This window comes from Garra rufa, chromosome 5 (genome assembly GCF_049309525.1).
Source record: "Garra rufa chromosome 5, GarRuf1.0, whole genome shotgun sequence".
Lineage (NCBI taxonomy): Eukaryota > Metazoa > Chordata > Actinopteri > Cypriniformes > Cyprinidae > Garra > Garra rufa.
This window is the reverse complement of record NC_133365.1, coordinates 27467942-27491290: the sequence shown is the minus strand read 5'-3', so window position 1 is coordinate 27491290 and position 23349 is coordinate 27467942. Positions and strand designations below refer to the sequence as shown.

Below are 23349 nucleotides of genomic sequence, written 5' to 3'. Positions count from 1 at the left end.
TATTCAAAGCTTTATTCCAGAGCTGAATTTTAAGCATCAGTACTGTAGTCACATAATCTGCATTTATCTGAAATATAAATCTTTTGTGACATTATAAAAAGTCTTCAGTTTTGATTAGTTTAAAGGTACCATAGAATGCATTGATACAATATTTTAAATTGTTCTCTGATATCTACATAGAATATGGCATAGGAAAGGGCAAAAATTCTCCAGAAACAGTTTTACAGGTCCATTTACAACCCTAGGATTTGTCCCTAGAATGAAATGGTCTGTTACTACCTTATTTGGCATGTTAATGAATAATAATGATGAGCTCTGCTCTGATTGGCTGTTTCACAGAGCGGCTCATTTCCGTAGCTTGCACATGGAGGAAAATATATATTTAATCATGGAGCTCGCTATTAATATGCGGTTTATTGAAACTGCCCTTTTGAATGCACAATCATTTTACTTTCACTTTTGTGATTGCATGTGCTCTGTGTAACCTTATACTGCAGCAGCAGTACTTACCACATAAGTTTAGATGCTTGTTAGTGATGCTCAGGATCTGTAAATCATTCGCCATCATCCGCGCAGTCATCTCTCCAGCTCTCCATTCATGTGGTAAGTAAAATCTTACATACTGCAATATAACAGGCTACCGCTAACAGTAAGCTAACCATGTCCCTTCAGTGGCCCGCCTTATTTTATTAGAATGCCTTATTTGTTTTCCTTGCCTTTCTGAGTAAGTTACAGACACCAACCATCCCTGCACTTAACATCTCCTGCACGACCTGGAACATAACATTTATTTCTGTGATCTGCCATTTTTTCTATGTCTTCACTTTGTTTTTTTCACAATAGCCTAGCTGCAGAACTTCTGATGATTGGGCTATGCAAATGTTGGGGGCGTAACTATTAATGATCGCGATTCTTACGCAATAGTCGCTGTTATGTTAGGATTAGCCTATTTTTCAGTGGTCTTTTGCAAACACCAGATTTATATAAGAAGGAGGAAACGATGGTGTTTGAGAGTCACGGTATGTCATGTCCATGTACTGAACTGTTATTATTTAACTATGCCAAGGTAAATACTGTTTTCCATTCTATGGCACCTTTAAAACCTCCTTGCTAATAAAAGTATTAATTTCTATAACCCCCTCCCAAATACTGACTGTATGGTATAGTGTATAATGTTACAAAAGCTTTTTTATTTCAGATAAATGCTGCTCTTTTGATCTTTCTATTCATCAAAGAATCCTGAAAATTTTTACTCAACTGTTATTAGTATTGATAATAATAATAATAATAATAATAATAATAAAGTTTCTTGAACATCAAATCAGCATATTAGAATAATTTCTAAAGGATTATGTGACACTAAAGACTGTAAAGTAATGATGCTGAAAATTTAGGTTTGATCACAGGAATAAATTAAAATTTAAAATATATTAAAATAGAAAACTGTTATTTTAAATAGTACAAATATTTCAAAATTGTGCTGTTTTTGCTGTAATTTTGATCAAATAAATGCATGGTGGAGCTCTTCTGCAAAAATGATAAAAGTAAAGACAGCTTATTGCTTTCGCTTCTGCTTTTTTGACATTTTGCAGATGGTGCAATATTAATTTGATCATGATCATCAAGTTGTAGTTAACTTTTTAAGTTAACATTTCCCACTACTTCCTTTTTCCAATTAGTCAGAGACTATGGCTATAGACAGAAAAGGAAGTGCAGAAGAAAAAAGAAAGTCAGCAGCACAGAGAAAATTGTGCTATAGCTTTGCATGTTAATCAACAAAACCACAAACAACATTCAGCATCACATTTTTTATCCTCAGAGGGTGTGATATATGATTCTTACAGCTGTGTGCATGTGCAATTACTGAAGTGCTTGTGAGCATGATGGAGCTGCAGCAGCGTTTTTCTGTGTCCGCAAATGAATATGAAGAGGGTGAGGGAGTTGCAGAGAAGAGGGAGATGCAGACAAATGATGCTGTTAAAACAGAAGATCTTTATCAGTGTCTTCAATTCCCACCTACTGCACACCAGGGAACTATTAACAGTACAACACTGGTCTCAGGTAAGATAACAGAGGATGGAAGGATGAATGGAATTGTTGGAACAAAATTTTTCATGTAGTTTACAGATCTTTATTAATCTGTTTAACAGAACTCCGTGAAATAAAGTATGTGTTTTTACTGTTTGCTGTGAACATTCTTATCTCAGCCATCATCCTTGTCATTGTGGGCCTAAACTGTAAGTATCATTGCACAGCATTTGAAATTTATTGAGGCACAAAATAATAATATAGAAAAATTTGTGTCTGTAAAATATTTTACATTTCTGAATATCATGTTTCCCCCCTAGACTCTCACAACAAAGAAACATAACCAATAAAAGGACAAAAAGGTTTATTTAAATTTTTACTTACTGGTGTAAAAAATGTACTTACTGAACATAAACTGATTCACACATACTTCATTGTTAAATTATTTCCAGTTTGATACATTTCTGTCTTAAATGTTTACACATTGTTCGTCATTTTGACAATGTTGTGTATCATCTTTTGAGCTAAACTGAAAAACCAAACTGTCTTTTGTGGTTTTGCTCTAAACCTGCCCTGTTTAGCAGATGACACTCACAAAACGAATACAAACCAATCAACTAACAAACTATTCTATGTTTTATACTCTTCTTTCTTATAATTCAGAAATGTGGCTTCTCCATGACAATGTGTTTTATTTGTTCTGGAGTGGCCGCAGTGACTGCAGCGCTGCTGAGAGCTTCTGTTCTAAGAGGAATGCCAGTCTGGCCATTTTAACTGAGCATAACAAGGTACAGCATCCATCCACTTTCTTCTCTTTTTCATGTGAATACATTGTTGAATGTATTTGTGTACTTGGGCAGGTCTGGTTGGTGTTGAGGACTAATGGAAAGCAATTTTTGGTTTCAAGAACCTCATCAGATGGATCTGGAGACATTGATTCTCCATCAGTGGTATTTGAATATTTAAAATTGACTTTTTTTTTTTCAAAGCTTTTAAAGCTACTGGAGATTTGTAAAACTGAGAGTTTGAAAAAGAAATTGTTTTATAGTGTATATATGATGAATGGCAGCAGTACATAGAACCACTCATTTACACAAAACAGCATAGGAAAAGTAAAAAAAAATAAAAAAAAATAAGAAAAAATAAGAAAAGCATGTGAGAAAGTATGTTAGAAAGTGTGTCTTACTAAAGCAATAAGCCTCAAGAAGCCACTTTGCGTTGTGCCTAACAACACCCCTTAGCTGTTATAAATTTACTGTAAACCACGGCTTCACAGGGCTTATTGTTTTTATTCCATTTACGTAGTAAGGTTTCATGAAAAAAACAGCAAATAAAGTGTAATCATATGAATAAAAACTGTATTTTTTCCACCAAACAATGTAATTCCTCAGAAGCAGTTGTGGTTCCAACAAAGCGGTTACCGAGCAACACAAACATAAACAAGGTTGTGGATTACTTTTTTATTTCTTTGGATTTACACAATCTTCTAGCCTGGCTAATGCCAGACCACGTTATGACTTCGTCATGATTCGTGGTCTGGGAACCACATGTTCATTTTCTCGTATTTGAGGCGTGGTTTACGAATGCCCAGAGCCATTTATTGGGCGATACGAATGTCTATCAAATGCGCCTGTGCGTAGCTCATAGTCAATTGTTTCAATTATACCGGATGACATATGTAGAGTGAACGCCAAAAGTTGCTCTTTATTAAAAATAAACTTGCGTTCTAAACAACTTAGAACACTATACACCGTGTCTACACCGGACACGACAGTTGCCGTGCCGCAACAGCTAAAGTCTGTCTACACTAGACGCGACCGTTGCAAATCATTTAAACTTTGTGTGAGCACGTCATAAATAGAACGCGGCAGCAGATTACTGTCGGGGATACTGTCTGGGCATTTACAATGTCCCCTGCAACAGAAAAAACCATCTCACTTGGGACCAGAGTATGTGAGCGGAGTGGAGTGGCAACAATTTCCCCTCCGCGCTCTGTGCATTTAATAATCGCTCCACTCCAGCTTCCAAGCTAATAACATCAACATTAAAATAGTATAATTGCTCCTTTATGCAGTACAAAGTTTGTAATGAAAATAAAAATACATTTTTCATCAGTTATTTTATGGATCGCTGCATTTCTTACAGATTTCTGCTCATTCGAAATCGGATATCATTACATTTGTTTTAATGCATTAACAGAGTGATTGCGTGTGAATAAGTGCTGTCCCTGTTTAAATGATGCTTTCGCCTAAAAATATTAAGTATCTAGGAAGAACAAACTTGTGAACTATAATTTACCGCTCATATGATGTCCATTGCCGTCAACGTAGCCTTCACATTATTTCTGATTTGAGTGATCCATCTCTATCAAGCGAAATATGTTTAGCATGTGAATTCCTGCTTAATATGCAGTTATATTACGGACCGTTGGCATGAGTTGTTCTCATGATGGAGCGGTCTTGGAGCGAGTTAAAACCACGACGCTCCGAGTTTTCAAGCATCCGCTCCTCCCTCCATTCAGAATCACACCGCTTCACTCCGCTCACATACTCTGTAGCGACAACAGACCGCAAAGGATGATGGCCACGCCTGGGCTGATGGGAATTGTAGTTCCCGCTACCTCCCGTTCGCTCCATTCGCCTGAGCAAACTTTTCTCAGAAGACCTATCGTTTTATTGAGTCATGTGACCACGGTAGTATCGAAAAAATTTGCTATTGCGGTACGACGGTATTTACAATACCGTTACATCCCTAGTAGACAGCATAATAGGTTCTAATGTCATTTGTCGCGTCGCATCGCGCCGCTCGCGTACGGTGTAGACACGGTGTAAGGCTGCATCGAAAGATAACTTTGCGTCTGCTGCCATGCTGGATCCATAGTTATTAACAAACTGCTTCAGTGAGTCGCATAGAAGGCGTCATCGTCTTGCTGCTCCCTCCCCGTTCTGTGATTGGTTCCCTATCTTAGGTGAAAATTAGGTCCATGGTTTCCAGACTAGACTAGCAGCGTGAATAAAATCGCGCTGCGCAAGGCAGTATGGGGAAACCCAGGCTAACAATCTTCTATAGTTTTTAAGGAGGTGACTTTCCTAGCGTTGTGAACCAACCTTCCCAATTCTCGCATCTTTTCTCGCACACACTGTTTATTCTTGGCTGATAGTCCACCTATGTTTAACAAGTGCTGGCCGACATCAATAATTACTTTGTCATTTTTTATAACATCTGTGATTGGGTCAGGATTCATGGCACTAATTACTTCCCATAGTTGTTCAGTCATGTTTGAAGGCACAGTCCCTGTGTTTATGCACATGGACTGAACACGGTTTTTTCCTGGTTTGACGGGAACTGATTGAGGTTGAAGTCTACAAGTGCGCATATGTCGCCACAGGACCTTTCTTGTAAAAAGTCCTTGACAGTATGCGCAATGCATGAAATCTTTTCCCTGTGCTTCTTTAGGTGGTCGTTTGTATGGCACAAGTTCCCCCTTTCCTGTTTCCATAACAGCAGCATTGTGAGCATAGTTTCCTCTGTTGCGAATATAATCAAGCTGTTTTTTTCTCTCCTTGGAACTCTTCGGGAAGCTTAGCGCTTTAGCCACATCAGATTCTTTTGCATGTGAACTTTCTAGATGCCTTGCCATCTTAGCGTAAGGTTTAGAGCAATACACGCAGTAATGTCTTTTGTTGTACACTCTACTAACACCTCTTTTTTGGTATGCACTAACAACTACGCCATCTATTGCGTTCTGACTTGAACATGGTTGTTCTGTTCCAGAAGCTTCAGATGCAAGGCTCTGCTCTTTATCTGGTGTTGTGTCACAGTCAAGAGAACTCACTGAGCCAGAGTACTCAACATTCAGTTCATCATAAAGAAGCTGAAGTTTTGTTTTGTTTGGTATAAGACTAGCATCACTGTCGCAGTCACTTTCGGAAGTAGTATCCGTAAAGTAAGAATCTGAACTCCCTGGTGTAGAATCAAAAAGGTCATCAGAATCTTGAAGATCTTTTATCTAAAAAGATAATGGTTAGAAATGTGACAATTAATTGATCAGTAATTTAACACATACAATGGTAACTACTGAGATAATTAATGTACCTGAACAATTAATTAAAAACTTGATTACATAAATGGGGTGATGAACTTTGATCTTTTGTAGTCCAAATGATTGATCCCCTAAGAATATATTAAAGGGACAGTACACCCCAAAATTAATTCTATCATTAATTACTCTCCCTTCATGTCATTCCAAACCTGTAAGACCTTCATTCATCTTCGGAAGACAAATTAGAATATTTTTGATAAAATCCAAGAGCCTTCTGGCCCTGCATAGACAGCAATGCAACTGAAACGCTCCCAGGCCCAGAAAGGTAGTAAGGACAGTGTTAAAATAGTCCATGTGACATCAGTGGTTCACTAAGAGAATACTTTTTGTGTCCAAAGAAAACAAAAATAACGAGTACCACGACACATGCGTGAGAATTCATCTGCTTGTAAACAGTGTTGGGGAGGTTACTTTGGAAATGTAATAGATTACAGATTACAAATTACCCTATTTAAAATGTAATAAGTAGTGTACCTTTTCAATTACTTTATAAAAGTAAAGTAACTAGTTACATCTGATTACTTTTTGATTACTTTTAAGTTTCTAATGGATATTTTCAACTAAATCATTTCAATTTTATACCAAGCAGGTGTGACCTTACAGTAGCACTCTGTTTACTGTTAGAATTTCAAAATCTTTCATCACTTGAATTAAGATTATATTAATTTAATTTTAAAGTACAGCCACCACAAAACCAGACCTTATAACAAAAAAAATGTTTACTGTTGTCACAAAATCAAATTTTTGTATAGCTTTGACAGGACACACTAGCAATGCCTTGAAAAAAAACTTAAATCTTAAAAAAGATTTCTTGAATGTTTCCTCTAAAAAAGCAGATAATTATTTTTTAGTTATATTTAAGAGAAAACACAATTCTAGATTATAATAATGTAGTAAAAACACGTTTTTTTCTTCTTACTGATAAAATAAAAAATAGTAAAAATCTGCATACTATTAATTTTTTACCTCTATTGTGTGAATAAATTCTAGAATAGATACTGCCAAATCCAAACAGACTCCATCATTGTAGCTGTGTCATAAAATCTATGGTATTGTTGTTGTTGTTGTTTTTTTATTGTTTTAAATAAAGTTACATTTCATCTAAAACACTGCTTACATTCAATGACCAACTGGGACAAAATGGAACAAACTAATTGAGAGATTTGTCCACTAGGTGGCATGTTAGGTCAACATCGATCATTATAGAGAAAAGTTTCAAGCCCTCGAGAAAAATAGATTTATATTTTTCGAAAATAAACAGAACTGCAGCGGATTTTCATCCTTCAAATCATTAGTCACGTTTCAGCTGAAAATCATGCAGTAGTCTAAAGACTAATTTTACAAATGACACTCAAAATTAAAATGGTTTGAAAATGCGATTTTTTTTTTTGTGAAAGGGTTCATAAATACAAGTGTTTCTGGAAAAGGCAGCTAGCAGGCTAGCTAATTTGTTATGAATGTTTTTAATATTGATCTCGAATACAGAAAGAGAGACGAAGAATGCACTGGCAAAGAGGATTAACGTTATTGGCAGACGTAGTGCGTCGCATATTCAAACCGGAAAACCAATCAAAAGCATCAGAATAGTACCGATTTATTAAATGGCCTTAGCAGAAGGCATCGTGCATATCAAAAACAGGCAAAGCAACAGATTAATATTATTCAACATATCCCAGATTTTTAAAGAAAATTTTTAAATGTAACCCCATTTGTAATCTTTAACATTTTCATAAGTAACTGTAATTTAATTACACATTTTTCACAGTAACTGTAACGAATTACTGTTACATTTATTTTGTAATTAAATTACGTAACGCCGTTACATGTAACTAGTTACTCCCCAACACTGCTTGTAAACAAGGCACAGCGCATGGTACTCTCGTGAATGGCAGTGGAGACTGACCCGGAAGAAAAGAAGTCATTGAATAAAGTCGTTATTTCTGTTCTTTGTGCACAAAGTATTCTTGTAGCTTCATAAAATTAAGGTTGAACAACTAATCACATCGACTATTTTAACAATGTCCTTACTTCCTTTCTGGGCCTAGGAATATTTTAGTTGCATTTCTGTCTATAGAGGGTTAGGAAAGCTCTCATATTTCTTAAATTATTAATTTGTGTTCTAAAGATGAACAAAGGTCATGAGGGTGAATAATTAATGAAGAATTATAAGAATAAGTTATGAATTCAGCTCAAAAGTCCTGTTCAATATGACATTTGAGTCACTTGTTGCAACTTGAACTTACTATTATACTTTTAGTCTGTCTCAGTCTTGGTACAAAAATCTCATTTTCATTCTGGAGCTGTGTCGCAATCTGTAAATAAAAAGCACAAATATTAACAACACTTTACATTACTATTAGGGCTGTGTATTGCCAATCATACGATAAGTATAACGATACAGGGATACTGGGATACGATGTTACGATACATTGCGATATATTGGGATATTTCTTATTTTATGAATAGGACATAATTTTAGGAAAGCTGTAATTAAGAACACACCAGCATACCGAAACCAAAAAAAAAAAACAACACCACACAGTAGGACCTGCATCGGCATTAATCAGTCCCTGTAACATTCCATGTTAATGAACCACTTTTTTGTGCAGTATGAGTAAAGGGGGAAAATAATGTATAAAATGTATTAAAAAATATAAATATACATTTATGTATAAAAAATATATGTATAAAAAATGATAAAATGTAAGCTTTCATAAACAGATATATGTGACCCTGGACCACAAAACCAGTCTTAAGTCGCTGGGGTATATTTGTAGCAATAGCCAAAAATACATTGTATGGGTCAAAATTATTGATTTTTCTTTTATGTCAAAAATCATTAGGAAATTAAGTAAAGATCATGTTCCATGAAGATTTTTTGTAAAATTCCTACTGTAAACTAGGGCTGTGCGATTAATTGAAATCGTATCGAAATCGCGATGTGAACATACACGATTTCTAAATCGCCTTACAGCACGATTTTTTGCACGCACTCGACTGATACTTTTCCCGCAGCATGCTATTTTAACCGATCACAACACAGCGCGCCTAAACAGAGAGCAAGAACATGCCAACGTTCATGCTTGAAACCAGAAATGGTCATGCTGGTTTTCTTAGCAGAAAGCAGCTAGACTCTGTCAGTGTTCTAATTGTTTTTATGTGGGACACTGTGGTCTGGGTTGTTGTTTTTTCAAATACACGCACACACATACTTACTTTTTGGCAGAGGTCTGTTCTAAAGACATTTTGTTCTACCTTTACTAGGCAGGGCTCGAAATTGTGAACGTTTTGGTCGCATATGCTCCCAAAATTTAATCTGCCTGACCTGAAATTATATTTGGGACCATTCGTGCAAGTGCAAGAAACTGTTGTGGTCCGACTTGGTTTCATTTCTTTACAAAACTTTCGCTAGCCTAACTACTGCACAGACTGCTGTGAGCTGATACAGTGACAGGTTCGCCATTCTCTCTTTCGGTTGTGAAAAATAAAAGGTCTCAACAAACCGCTTTTGAAGAAATATAATATATTTCGTGCTATAGCGTACATTCTGTCAGATACAATTCTGGCGCCTCCGTGTCCATATACGTTACTGTACAACGCGGCATTCATCCACATCAGATGATAACTCAGCGGCAGAGTTCCATTCACACAGGCGCGTAATTTTCACTGGGGACATGCTTTTCAAAATCCTGTTTGTGTCCTCTCATATTTCAAATGGTTTTGTTATAATAATCTCTTTTATTGTAGAATGCACGCTCAGCGCCTTTGAGAGTTTGAGCGCCGCAAGATCGTTAAAACGAAACCAAAAGTAAAACGCTGACACGCATTCAAAAGCAATTTTAATATCCCGCGTTTAGAGAGCGACTCCTCAATGCGCGCAAATTAGGCTACATAAAATATCTAGGCAGTTATTAGTATGTGGGCTATAAAAATATATTGTGCAGTTGTCTATAGTTTGAAAAATTCGGTCTCTATTTGCACTTTGAATATTTAAATAGAAGCCTACTTTGATCATGTGCTTGTAAAACATCTGCAGTCAGAATCAGCCATGAAGAATCAAGATCAGTGCATTAATAAAAAGAAATTGGGTGCGCCTACATTTTTTTTGGTGCTCCTAACTTTTTTTCACCTGCTAGGTGATTTTTTTTCCACCTTCTGTTTTAGAGACATATTACAGGTCTTTGATAAAGATCTAATTGTTTTCCTTTAAAAAAAATGTTTTAGATTCACATGTAAAGCATGTCTGTGTCAAAATCGTGATTAAAATCGAAATCGCAATACTGTTCAAGAAAATCGTGATAGGTTTCTTTTGTCCATATCGCACAGCCCTACTGTAAACCTATCAAAATGTAATTTTTGATTAGTAATATGCATTGCTAAGAACTTAATTTGGACAACTTTAAAGGTGATTTTCTCAGTATTTTGATTTTTTGCACCCTTAGATTTCAGATTTTCAAATAGATGTATTTCGGCCAAATATTGTCCTATCCTAACAAACCATACATCAATAGAAAGCTTATTTATCAGGCATGTGATTGGCTAAGGACAAAAAAGCAGGAAAATATACTAAGACAACACCCCCCCCACGCCGATCAAACTGGTGGCGGATCTATATGGATAGTAAAGCAGGACCCATAACAACTTATTTGAACAAAAAAAATACATTGTAATTTATTTAACATGCAACTCGACGGATTCGGCAGCATTCATTTGCGGAAAAATCATTAGGCTTACATAGTCTACATAGATTCCTTTAAATGTTAAGGGGAAGATTAAAAAAGAGAAACTGGGTCTGTGAATTCAATTTTCACAGAATCACAATTGAATTCACAATTGAATTCATATCTTACTACTCAGTCAGAATCTCATTAACCTGGAGTCCCAGTCTCTGTCACAATTAGTGTTGTCAAAAGTCCCGGTACTTCGGTACCAAGTCAGTACTAAAAAAATTAAAATGTTACGGTTCCAGGTTTTCTTTAGTACCGGTGGTACCGACTATCCGGTCGACCCGGTTAACATTATTGCATATTTTAATTTGAAAGTCGGATTGTAATGTAGTTAATCATTAGCATAAGCGGCTAACGCTAATATGCTGGGCCTTAGAACGATTTTGAGCTATTTAACGCTCCCATAATTTTTATTAGGGTAAAAGAAAAAAGGAAGACATGATATATGTACTATTTATACACACAAACATGGGCGACATTAGGGGGGGGCAAGGGGGGGCAGTTGCCCCCCCTGTGGTTAGTCATGGAATCCTCGACAGCCCCGCTGCAACTGCTTTAGCCAAGCTTAGGCTCGGTTGTATTTGGGAACTAGACGGTGCTATATAACCCTCAAACGAAAGCAAAGCAATTGAAGATCTGGCAAACTATCCAACGTGTTTTTGCAGCATTGAGCAATGTAGCCAATCACAGACATATCTGTTGTTTCCGAACAATTAGAAACACTTGTCAGAATTCACTCACTGCTGAAAGCGCCTGATCGGTTTTTATTAAGTGCCGTTTTGTGCGCTCGTGAATCATCTTATGAGTGTAGACGCGATGTAAATAAAATATTAATTGTGTAGTTTAGAGAGCTTTATTAATTATAACGGAATTTTGTGAGATCTCTATGAACTTTTAGTGATAATAAGGGGAGCGTGCTTTGCACTTTCCAGGCTATAATCCATTTAGAATTTGTATGAAACTTTCGTTTTTCGGCACATGCAAGCTGATATGTTTTGGGAGTGACATTTGCATATTTACGCTGGGTTTATTCTCGAAATAACGGTGAAGCAATAGACGGGATAAAAATATATTTTCCCCTTCTCCCAAAACAACTTACTGTTTCAGCTATAAAATAGTTCAGTTTTGTATGTAATGGCAAAATGTTTATATTTAGTTTCGTTTTTTATTTAGCTAATTTAGAAAAACGCTTGGAGCATTTTTTATTCGTTAAATATATATATATTTACCGAACAGCGCCCAGCGGAAGACTGATCATAGTCTGTTTGATCAGTTTGCCTTCTCAAATCATCACGACTTGCCTAAAATGAAATCTATAGATATAAAACAGTTCAAGTATAAAAAAATGGTAGTTTAAACGTTACAGATAAATGTGCGATATGCGCATAGTTTGTGCAGAAAGTGGAAGCTAAAGCTTGCAGGACATCGAGGCACCAGCACGATCACTTGCATTTTTTTCATTGGAAGCAATTTAAAATTATCCGTCATTTTTGCTCACAAAGTACGAGTAATACATCGAAAAAAACGTTACAGCATTTTTATAAAATAAAGAAAACAAAAATTATGTGCTTTCTGCCGTCTGGTTCTTGAACAGGAGTGCTTAACAAAATGAAGCGAAATGCATGCCTCACAGACATAATAAATACATTTATAGAAAGCTTTAAATTATTACTTAACGAAATAAAACAAATCAAAAGCACAAACTGTTTCATGTAATCCGTAAAGATGAATTTCTCTCTAAAGGCGCGTCCAAAAAGGAGATTGCGAGTCAGGATCTTTGCGACACTGACTCAGAATACACAAATTAATTAATAAATAATTCATTTATGTCCTTACTCTTTCCTCGACACATTCATTGTTATTTATTTTTGCTGGTGCTTGGGGCGAGTTTTAGCCTATTGTGTGCGCTTGAACACGGATTCAGCTGCGCTAAAGCACACTAAACGATGTCTGAGTCGGTCTCAAAAGTGAAAGCGAAAGTGAAGTTTCGTGTTGTTTCCACCAGCGCAGAATTTTTTTTCTTCACCATAATTGATGGATGTCTAAATTATGAAAATAAGGAGAAGCCTAAAACAGGCCCGATGCCAGCCCGGGTCTGAACTATGACGTGAAAATTGGCCCGAAGCCGTAGCCCTGGGGTGTAAAAAAAAGTCAGGGCCCATCGGCCCGGGCTGAAGTGCAGCGCTTTAATTGACTGCTTTGATGTGCTGCAATACCGTAGGGCACTGCTTTAATGCTTACATCTGATTTTTTTTTCTTGCCCCCCCTGACTCAAGAGTCAAATGTCGCCCATGCACACAAATGACCTGTTTATCCAAAATATGTGTGTTAAAGAATGTACAAATGTATCGTTAACAATGTTTATGTCCTTAATATCAGTCTGTCAGAAAACATTCTTATTCTTGGCTGGATAACTCTAGCAGGTTTATAAAGCTTTTTATTATTAAATATGAACGCAGTTTGGATTAAATAAAAGTACAGTCAAATAAAACACGTTTGATCTGCAGTTTAGTTTTGTCATACTTTACAATAAGATCAAATTCATGCATTATCTAACAAACTTAAGTGAACAATATATTTTTACAACATTAATTCAAAATGTTATTCAATGCAAACACATGATCATTCATGTTTGTTTATGTTTAACAGTTTAACATGATTTTATGGATTAGTAAATGTTGAAATGAGCCTAACCTTAAGAAGAATAATTGCCATATAACTACTGTTTGTTTTTTGTAAGGTCATGTTGTCTAACAAATGAAATCGTATTGTAAAGAGTTTTCAATACTGCAGTTTCTATCTGTTATAGACAGTTAACTTAATATATGTAATCTTATCTAAATTTATTATAAAAGCTGAGGTTTGTTATTTACTGAAAATTAATATTTTTGCTGGTGTCAATGATCTAATGTTGCATCTGGTCAGACTTAGCCCACTGCTTTACTTAAATGTATTATATTTTCTTTTTACAGCTGCAGATTGAGGAAGATCATGAAACACCCCAGCAAACTCTAAAACAGACAACAGTACAGATGTTTTTAGAAGCAGCAGAAACAAAGTTTTGGATGAAGCTTGTGTACATTTTTTGAATGCCTGTAATTTATTTATTTGTTATTTAATTATTAAAATGTTTACAATCCTACAATACTTTTATTACTTGGAAAAACCTGAAACTAAATTTAGATAAGTATAACGAATGACATTGGTTTTTGCACATTTTATTTTTCTTTAACTTTATTAATAAAAAATAGTGTGTTGTTCAATTAATGTTATTGCGTTTTATTTTGGTACCGAAATTGGTAACCGTGGATTTTCACTGGTATTGGTACCGAATACTGAAATTTTGGTACCGTGACAACACTAGTCACAATAACCATATAGGCTATGTGATGTTTTAGGCCTATTTTGCAGACATCCATTTAAAATGTAGGCAATGGCTTATATAGAACCTTTTTTCCATACCCACTTAGGTTTCTCAGCTTGCACTCTAGCATTTGTGTGGTCCAGGTAACGTTAGCTTTGCATAAAAAATGGTTATCATTCGCATGGCTACTTTTACTTGAGTAAAGAAGTTAAATCAGTACTTCTACTTTTACCAGAGTATTTTTTACCACAAGTATCTGTACTTCTACTTGAGTATGAGAAGTGAGACGGACTATTTTGTTTAGCGGAAGCTGTATAAATCATTTTAAATCAATAAACTCCTTTTAAAATCAATATTTTGTGTCAAATTATTGATTTATTTTGTAGGTAGCCATGTAATAAGCGGGATAATGTAGAGTTTGTCTTACATGTGCTTCATGAGGCACATACGCGCGGTCTCTTGCTCTCTCTCCCTCTGTCATGCACGCGCTACGCAGTCTCGCACTCACTCCCTCGCTCAAGATTCCGGGAGAAACTATTTGCGGCCATCAGATTCAGTGAGCTATATATTTAATATAATAATTAAAATATAATTATTGATTTTTCATTAGACTATTTTTTGGTGCCCCCTCAGCACTCGGTACCCTATGCACAGTGCGTGATGCGCGTGGTGGGAGCGGCAGGGCTTTTTCTTTTCTTTTTTTTTTTTTTACAGATCTGCATGATTCACATAGGTCACATTTTCAGGTCGAAAAAACCCGGAATTCCGGATTAATCCGGAAAAAATGACATCCCTGATTTATTGAGCTTTCATATGATGTATATATCTCAGTTTTGTAAAATTTAACCTTATGACTGGTTTTGTGGTCCAGGGTCACATATATTGTTAGACCACTGATTTACAACTTAAGCTTACAATTACAACATACAACGTCAGAACATTTTTATCTGAACTTAAGAATTACACCTGCTTAATATCAATGAAAAATAAAGTGCTTGCACGATTCCTAAAGAAAACAACAGAATTGTAAAACAAAATAAATACAGATATTGGACATTCTGAGAACCTTTTTGTTCTGAGAATTTCGCAAGTTTTTCAGTTTGTAATTATGTTCCACGTGAAATCACAGAGATAGCGATTCGAGCATGCATCAACTGCACAAAACAGTCCCACCACGCCGGCACGAAGGCCCTTTAACACGGGACGTGGCAAGCAGCGGAACCGCCGTGCTGCCGAGGCGGTACTTGTGCCGTGGCCCTGGGTGGGGTGGACGTTACCTTAAAAGCCGAAATGACGCCACACTTTAGCTTTCTGGACCGGGAGCAGGAACTATTCTTTCATCCTCTATTAATGCTAACATTTGTGGTGTGCCCTTATGCTAATATTTTCTGTCACTGTTCAAGTTCAGAGATAAGAAGACTGCAATCTTGCAGTCAGGATATAAACTCAAAACGAAGCAACTGCCATGAATCTTGTATGATTTTTTTTTATATTGATATTGTGCTTTTAAGAATCGATACAGTATCGCCAAACAAAATAAATCGCAATACACACGTGTATCGATATTTTCTAATATCCCTAATAGTTATGGTATGGTAAGCTGAAAAGTTTAGATAGAACATAACTTTGTTCTTAAACTTAAATATGCAATAAACATAACAATGACAGAAAGTAGTCTTCTAAATCTTAAGTAATAAATGTGAACATACCTGTTGAGAAGAGTTGTTTTGACCAGTAGCATCATTCATCTTTGACTGGAGGGAAGGATCAGAGTCACTTTCTGCCTTGTTATATGCAGCAATGCTGGTTTTCTGTAAAAGACAGAGGTAAAATCTGATGTCTAAGACTTCAGAAGAAAAATCAACTTCATCTTAAAGTGCCCCTATTATGCCTTTTAAAATATGATATTTCATGTAGTGTGTCATGTAGCTGTATGTGAACATAAACTATCTGCAAAGTTGTGACGCCGACAGTGCACGACAAATGAAGTTTTTGTCTATCAAAAAAAAAAAAAAAAAGAGTCGGCTCACATTCGCCTAAACGAGTCCTCAGCAATTCGAATCTTTTTCTGTTACGGCCACACGTCACGAGCTAATACATTTGCATAATGTCCGCCCACGTTCTATGTCGCGAACAACTTGTCCGCCCACAAACAGTACAATTTTCACGTGGATTACATCATGTCAAGACGACGCTGTATCCTGCGCTGTGAGAGTAAATTTGTTTTATATGCGCTTCCGAAAGATGAATCTACAAAGAATGAGTGGTTAACATTCATTTTTTCAACAACACCACCTCAGCAGTACAATTCCAGTCTTGTGTTGTGTTTGCGTCATTTTACTGATGACTGCTTTTCCAATCTTGGGGAGTAACGTTACAACACGGGATTCACCAAACGCTTGGTTTTAAAAAAAATGGATCAGTGCCCAGTTTATTTGGACCGGCTTGCTCCTCTGAACTTCTACCTGTAAGTATGATTAATAATTGATGATTGTATTTTCTAGCGATCGTTCAAAATACGTCTTTGTGTACGTTATGGTGTTTAACAACCCCGCACATGTCTTGGTAACCGGCTAACTTGCGTTTCTGTAGTTCTGTTGTTCAGCTGTGAGTACAATGTAGTCTAAAAATTGTGATTGATGCAGCTTGACTGTCTGTCTGCCTTATTAGTTTAAGTAATGATAATGATAAACGATGGCTTAACGCAGGTGTTATGCATTATACAATGTTGAAGTTCACAACGTAGAGGTGTGCCCGGTTCGCTTACAAAAGCAAATTGCAAGCACTTTTAACAGGTAACATATGACACCCACTGAGAAACGTCCTGCTCCAGTCGTGCTTGCGAAACAGTTTCTTGTCGATGTGCCACTTCAGCCGTTTCATCGTCAGACTCCGGCTCGAATTGATAGCCTCGATTTTACCCTATCTTTTCTATGTATTGACAGGTCTCCACAGCTGTCATTCAGTTATGCCAATGGGCGTTTCGTTTTTGCGCTGTAGCGGTAGACCAATCATGAAGGACTGCACCATCTGACCAATCACAGCAGTGAGGGCTCACGGAAAGGAGGGGTTTAGAGAGACTGATTCTTCGAACTGCTTCACACGAGTCGTTTACGAATCATTTAGAAACGGGGTAAAATTAAATCTAATTTTGGAGAAAACTAAAGTGTTTTTTGAACTTGCAAACACGTAAACCTGTTTTAAGAGACTAATACAACAATATTAACTACCTTTAAAATGGCATAATAGGGGCACTTTAAAACATTTGTTCCTGTCCAGCCAATCTCTGTCTGCACACATTCATGAGGACCTTTCACGCACAACGTTATAGTTCATTAGGTGGACCTGTTTCATCCAGTTCAACACACAAGTTTGAACTGAAATGATGACTAAAAGTGTGCCGTGGGAATGTTGAGTCTCCATTATAGATAAACAATTAACCAAAAAAATCCCTGTGAAGGATAAAAAGGGCCCTAAATATACTACCACTAACGTGTTGCAACAATGAGGTATTCTGAACACAGGGTGTTGTGCAACATACTTGTGTTCTCCACGGGTAGTCTTCTTCTCCATAATCATAGGTAATTTCTTCTCCTTCTTTAATGTCATTCAGGGCAAACAAACAAAGGTGTGGCTTTCCATTCACATCCATTTTCTTCATCTTACAGTTTGGATGTTTGTGGTCATCATTAACTATCCGCCCAAATGATCCATCTTCTCTAGAGGCATCGATACTTTAAAAAATGAAAACATAAGAAATGGGTAAATTCTAGAGATGTTCCGATACCCTTTTTTCCTTCCCGATACCGATTCCGATACCTGGGCTCGGGGTATCGGCCGATACCGAGTACTAATCCGATACCTGGGTGTGTAATTGTATATACAGCTGTAGATAATACTAATAAATTATTTTATTGTGTGCTTCAGACTTATTCCTTAATAAAACAAATATACAGTGATATATACAGTGAACTAGAGTATTTTTATTATATGACATACATTGAACTTTTATTATATGTCATATACAGTGAACTAGAGTATTTTTATTATATGACACATTTGACAGTAATATTTTTTCATATAGTTAGTATTACTAATCTGGTTTTCTGACGTACATCAGCCCTGTTTATAACAGAGAATTTTGGCCAGAATTTGAAAGATTCTCACTAGATCTCGCAGCAACCTTATTCATTGTGCGGCATTTTCAAATGCTCCTCACTGCATCTCGCAGCAGTAACAGTGTTGCAAAATCAACGTTGGCTCCCGAATAAAGCTGTTCGGGGTTTGTGCAAGTTTGTTTGCATTGCAGTCCAAGCTGATAAACGGTCAGCGCTGAGCAGCTCAAACGTGTCGTGTTAGTTTCACTTTCGTTTCGCGTGCCATTTTATGTTTCTCATCTGAGACAGAAATGGCAGAGCTTATGAGTTGAACAACGCGGTGGTCGCGCCAGTGTGACCGCTCACGAAATTAGTAACACTGGCAGAAAAATTGGTCACAGTCTGGAGCCCTTTAATATTACCGCAAGTGTCCCGCGCGCTTCAGTACAAGGAGTAAACAAACCACGCGCCTGTACAATTCATTAACACAGAACCACGCATTAATTCATATTTAAACAGTCGGTTTTTGGCTTAATATTAGTCCATATCACGTGTAATGAACTACCTTTGATTAATGCATCAAAGTTTGACAAATTCCGTGACGTTCCGCGTTAAACTGTAAGTTCCATTTTGACTGGATTCCGCGATTCCGTCCGTGTTTTCCGCATCGCAGAAATCATAAAGCCCTACATATGAGACATGCCGCCGTTTTAGCGGACAAACTGCTAGCACATTTGTATTTCTTCTTCGCTGCTCTAAACAGTGGTTGCTTGTGGCAACACTGTTTGCATTCTGAGCCGCGAAGAAGAACTGGCTTCTGATTTGCTAGCGGGAATAACTTATATCTTAAGAAAATGGTATCGGATCGGTACGTGGGTTCAAGTACTCGCCGATTCCGATGCTAGATTTTTTTGTGGTATCGGCGGCATTTCCGATACTAGTATCGGAATCGGAACAACCCTAGTAAATTCAAGCATTACATTATATTACCACAAATCTGTGCCTCATTTTCTATAATACAACATAAGGAATACAGCTTTGGTGTAACTTGACTTACCACCATGTTTTCCTTCTCCACTTGAACTCAAACATAAAAGCAGCACTGGATGCGTGGTAACGTTTTTTTCTTTTCTGCAGTTCTGCATTATTTATTATATCTCCCCTATATTCAACAACAAAATCACCTTTGCAAATGGAACCCTTTGCAAACAGACCACGTCCTGCAAAATAAAGCAAAAACATTTTCAAAAAACAGGAAGACCTATTGATTCAACATTATTAATTAGTCTATGGCAATAAATACTACAAAAAAGCTGGTGGCAGATTTAAAATATGCTGCAACCAGGTGCCTATTTAATGCACATATGACAGTAATTATTAACTGATAAATCACACCAGACACCACCTTACCTTTCACTGCATTGATATACTTCACTTCTAATTTGAATGTTTTGTCAGTCTTTGAAACAACATGATGCATGGCATCCTTAAGGGAGTGAATTCGTGGGGACTGAAAAAAAAAAAAAAGTGAAATAAATGACACTGTGAAAATGGAGACATGCACAAACTAGTATGTTCAATAAGCAGATAAGAATGTTGTTGTAATGTAACACTGTTTTATATTATTGAATTAATGTAACATTAATTACAATATTATTATAATGTAGCAATGTCACAAGAAATCATAACTAACGCTTATTTAAATATCTTGCACAATGCCAGCCTTTAGGACATCAACTCACTATTTTCATTTCAGATCAGGTTACCCATCTTACTTTTGTACCGTTTTTTCAAAGCGAAATTGGATTAGATGGGGGGGGAAAAAGAAAGGGGGGAGTTGCCAATGTTTTGCATTGCATTTACACAAATAACTATATCCGACTGGTCCATCTCTGATGATTGTGTCATTGTAGTTTACAATCAGTGATTTAAAAAAAAAAAAAAAATTATGTATTTTTTTTTTTTTGTTTGTTTGATTGACAGCTGTTTGGGGGATATATTACATGTTATAGTACAAATTTTATATTTTTGGAACCAGTTTTAAAGTTTTATTACATTTTTATTACTGAAATCCACCGTTCTGCTGTTATCAGAATAATCCACTTTTTTTTGGATCAAAAGTATCCCAAGTCTTTCTACAAAGGTTTTTAACAATACAAACTGAGGATTTAATCCAGATAAATACCAAAATTGGTTTTTGTGATTTAATCCGAATTTAGAATTTTCTTTTAAACAACCCATTTTTTTTTAAACATGATCCAATTCGATGTCAACTACTGTCATAACTAAAACTAAGTTCAATCAATATTTGTCCTTCTCTATATATTCACTTAAAAAGTACAAACAAATATCAATCTTTAATTCTTCATATCAAAATTAAAAATCAAACACTATAAACACAAACCCGGCATCAAGTGCAACAAACCGTCCCCTCTCTGAAGGGCCTGACGTAAAATCTAAAATAATTCACCCCTGCCCCCTTCCAGCACCAACGCTAACTAGACACACACACACACACACACACACACACACACACACACACACATAAAAAATAGATATTAACAAAATTACTCCATTAGCAATCAGTCAGGCTAAAGATCTGATGAGAATTGTCTGTTAAAATTAGATACATTCAATTTTATTATTAGGTGATAGCTAGTTGGAAAAACATTAGAAACATTTCAGGCCACACTTGACCTCAACAGTTAATTAGCACCAACTAGCTACCTATTTAAATCTAATGAACCTAATTCGTTTGATACATATGTGCTTACCTTGGGTTTCACTTTTTATCCTCTGCACAAGTTCTTAGATCCTTAGTTGGCATCTCCTGCAAATAATCTTCCTTGCTCTCCGTGTGTAGTGTCAATTTATTAACACTTACATTTTCATTTTGCTGCTGAAATCCTTCCTAACAAGGACTAGGAAGTGGGTCATACCCAAACATATTTGGAATATATGTGTGTGTGTGGAGAAGTGCATTTATGAGCCAGAAATGTTTGGGGGTCCAACTGAACACCCCCTACACACACTAATAAACGTGTTATTGACCAATGTTAAAACGTCACCAGCAACTAGAGAATAGCTCATCTATTCATTTAAAAGTGTTTCTCTTATGGGAACCTGATTTTGGGTCCCCACAAAGCGACTGTGTAAACAGATTTTGTCCCCACATGGTGATGATAACCAGAACACACAAACACACAAAATCTGCAGTAAAATGCTGAAAACTTACCATGTCTGATTCCCAGTCCTCATTGGTGTTTGTTGATCTTTCCTCTGTCCATTCCTCCGTCTATAGTTGCAGAAAACAAAAAATAAATTACATAAAATTACATTTTGATGATAGTTTTTGTGAAATGTGTCATTAGGAGCTTCTTCAGACCTGTACGTTTTGGCTCTGTGTTTCATTGCTGGGTATAAAAGTCACCGCAGAAATGGAATTCCTGTCAAGAGAGAGGGACAGTAGTTTTGCTGAATCATTTTAAACACAAAGACTTTAAAATCCTACATTAAGCTGTGTTGTACTTACTGAAGTAAGCCTTCATCTAAAGCCGAACTCCACTCGGTGCGTTTTTCACTTTCCATTGACAGGCAAACTCAGTGACAAAAGACTCTGGATCTGTAATACAATACTGAGATTTAAAACCTAAGCAGCAGTGTTTTCATGAACGCGTCTTAATATATAACGACGATACACTAGCTCTAAAACATTTTTTCAGTGAAATATGAGCGCCAAAAGCAGAGTTAACAAAAGAGCACAGAAATGAAACCAAAACTTACACTAAACATTCAAAATTGGTCTTGATGGCCAAAATGACTAGTCTGTGTATACAATATGCAATCTTAATAAATGAAATGAATATATCTTTTTCACAAAACGAAAAGCCCAGACAACTGGCGCAACCTTCATGGCATCATCTAAGCACGTTTTACTTCCGGGACGTCACGTAACGTCGCACGCTTGCTTCCGTTCCTCATCTTCTTTTGGCGTTTGTGGCGCTTGGCAAACACTCGATAGGAGCATTCCCGCCACCTACAGGGCTGGACCGTGTACATTGACCAAAGAAAGGGAGGGAAAATCTATATTTATCTTCTAAATTTTAGTAGACCTACATTTCCTTAATATCTCATTGATGTATTCTATATTTTTATGATTTAATCCATTATATTGTAGTGTTTTAAGTGTAAAACTATCCCCATCCTAACCCCATCTCTCTCAATTCTTCCAACAGCTGTGCCCTTTCTTTTTCGTAAGCAGTATAAAATATTAGTACATGCTCAACAGTTTCTGCTCATAAATTTTTGAACAGGAAGATTTTTAAAGAAGTCTCCTCTGCTCACCAAGCCTGCATTTATTTGATCCAAAAATAGTACAATTTTGAAATATTTTTACTATTTAAAATAACAGTTTTCTATTTGAATATATTTTAAAATGTAATCTATTCAAAGCTTTATTTCAGAGCTGAATTTTAAAGGAACCGTATGTAAGAAATTTATGTCAGTTAATCATAAAATGGCCCTGACATGTCACTAGACATTAAGAAATCATATGTTCATTTCAAATACTTATATCACTGACAACAGTGGTCCGGCCAGGATATTGTCATTTAAAAGTGAGAGTTGCAGCCCTCAACTGATGTTATTGTTGTCATTTTGTGTTTTGGTCTGAGGCGCCACCCTCCAGCTATCTACCAATCACCAAGTCAGTAAAGTTTCGTGATCTGGGTTGCCAGCTCTGTTACAGCTGCGGCTATACGAACGTGTCGGATAAAACATGTATAACGTTACGAAACGTAAAAGACCTCGTTATGAATCCGAAATACGTCGTGACAAAGTCCGAAATAAAAAAAGGATTTGTATAGGATATGCCTTTGAAAGATGGAGACGGCTGAAAACGGAGAAGAATTTGAAGATAGACGCCATCGTTGGTAATTTTCTCCTGGACAAGTAAGATTCATCTATGTTTGGCTAACTTTGCTTCCGTACACAGTGGATTTCCGTGGCCGTGCAAAATGCGTTCATAAAAAG

General features: G+C 36.4%; 1 protein-coding gene across 1 annotated transcript; it reads right to left on the bottom strand.

Annotated features, from left to right (window-relative positions):
- Nucleotides 1–2375: 2375 nt before the first annotated feature.
- On the bottom strand, nucleotides 2376–22252 carry LOC141335630 (uncharacterized). The gene is made up of 10 exons (XM_073841149.1): nucleotides 22102–22252; nucleotides 21851–21940; nucleotides 21704–21764; nucleotides 21554–21613; nucleotides 19729–19828; nucleotides 19376–19538; nucleotides 17763–17955; nucleotides 15931–16032; nucleotides 8374–8442; nucleotides 2376–6037 (listed from the first exon to the last, which is right to left on the bottom strand). The coding sequence occupies exons 2-10, from the start codon at nucleotides 21904–21906 to the stop codon at nucleotides 5081–5083; spliced, it is 1761 nt and encodes a 586-aa protein (XP_073697250.1). The 5' UTR covers nucleotides 21907–21940; nucleotides 22102–22252; the 3' UTR covers nucleotides 2376–5080.
- Nucleotides 22253–23349: the final 1097 nt, after the last annotated feature.

Excerpts from the sequence above, each read along its gene's own strand:
- LOC141335630 (XM_073841149.1), bottom strand. The coding sequence starts at position 21,906 with ATGGAAAGTGAAAAACGCACCGAGTGGAGTTCGGCTTTAGATGAAGGC. Across the intron at positions 8,443-15,930 it reads AAAACAACTCTTCTCAACAG|ATTGCGACACAGCTCCAGAA; the intron begins GTATGTTCACAT and ends TTTTATTTACAG. Across the intron at positions 6,038-8,373 it reads GACAGACTAAAAGTATAATA|ATAAAAGATCTTCAAGATTC; the intron begins GTAAGTTCAAGT and ends TTATCTTTTTAG.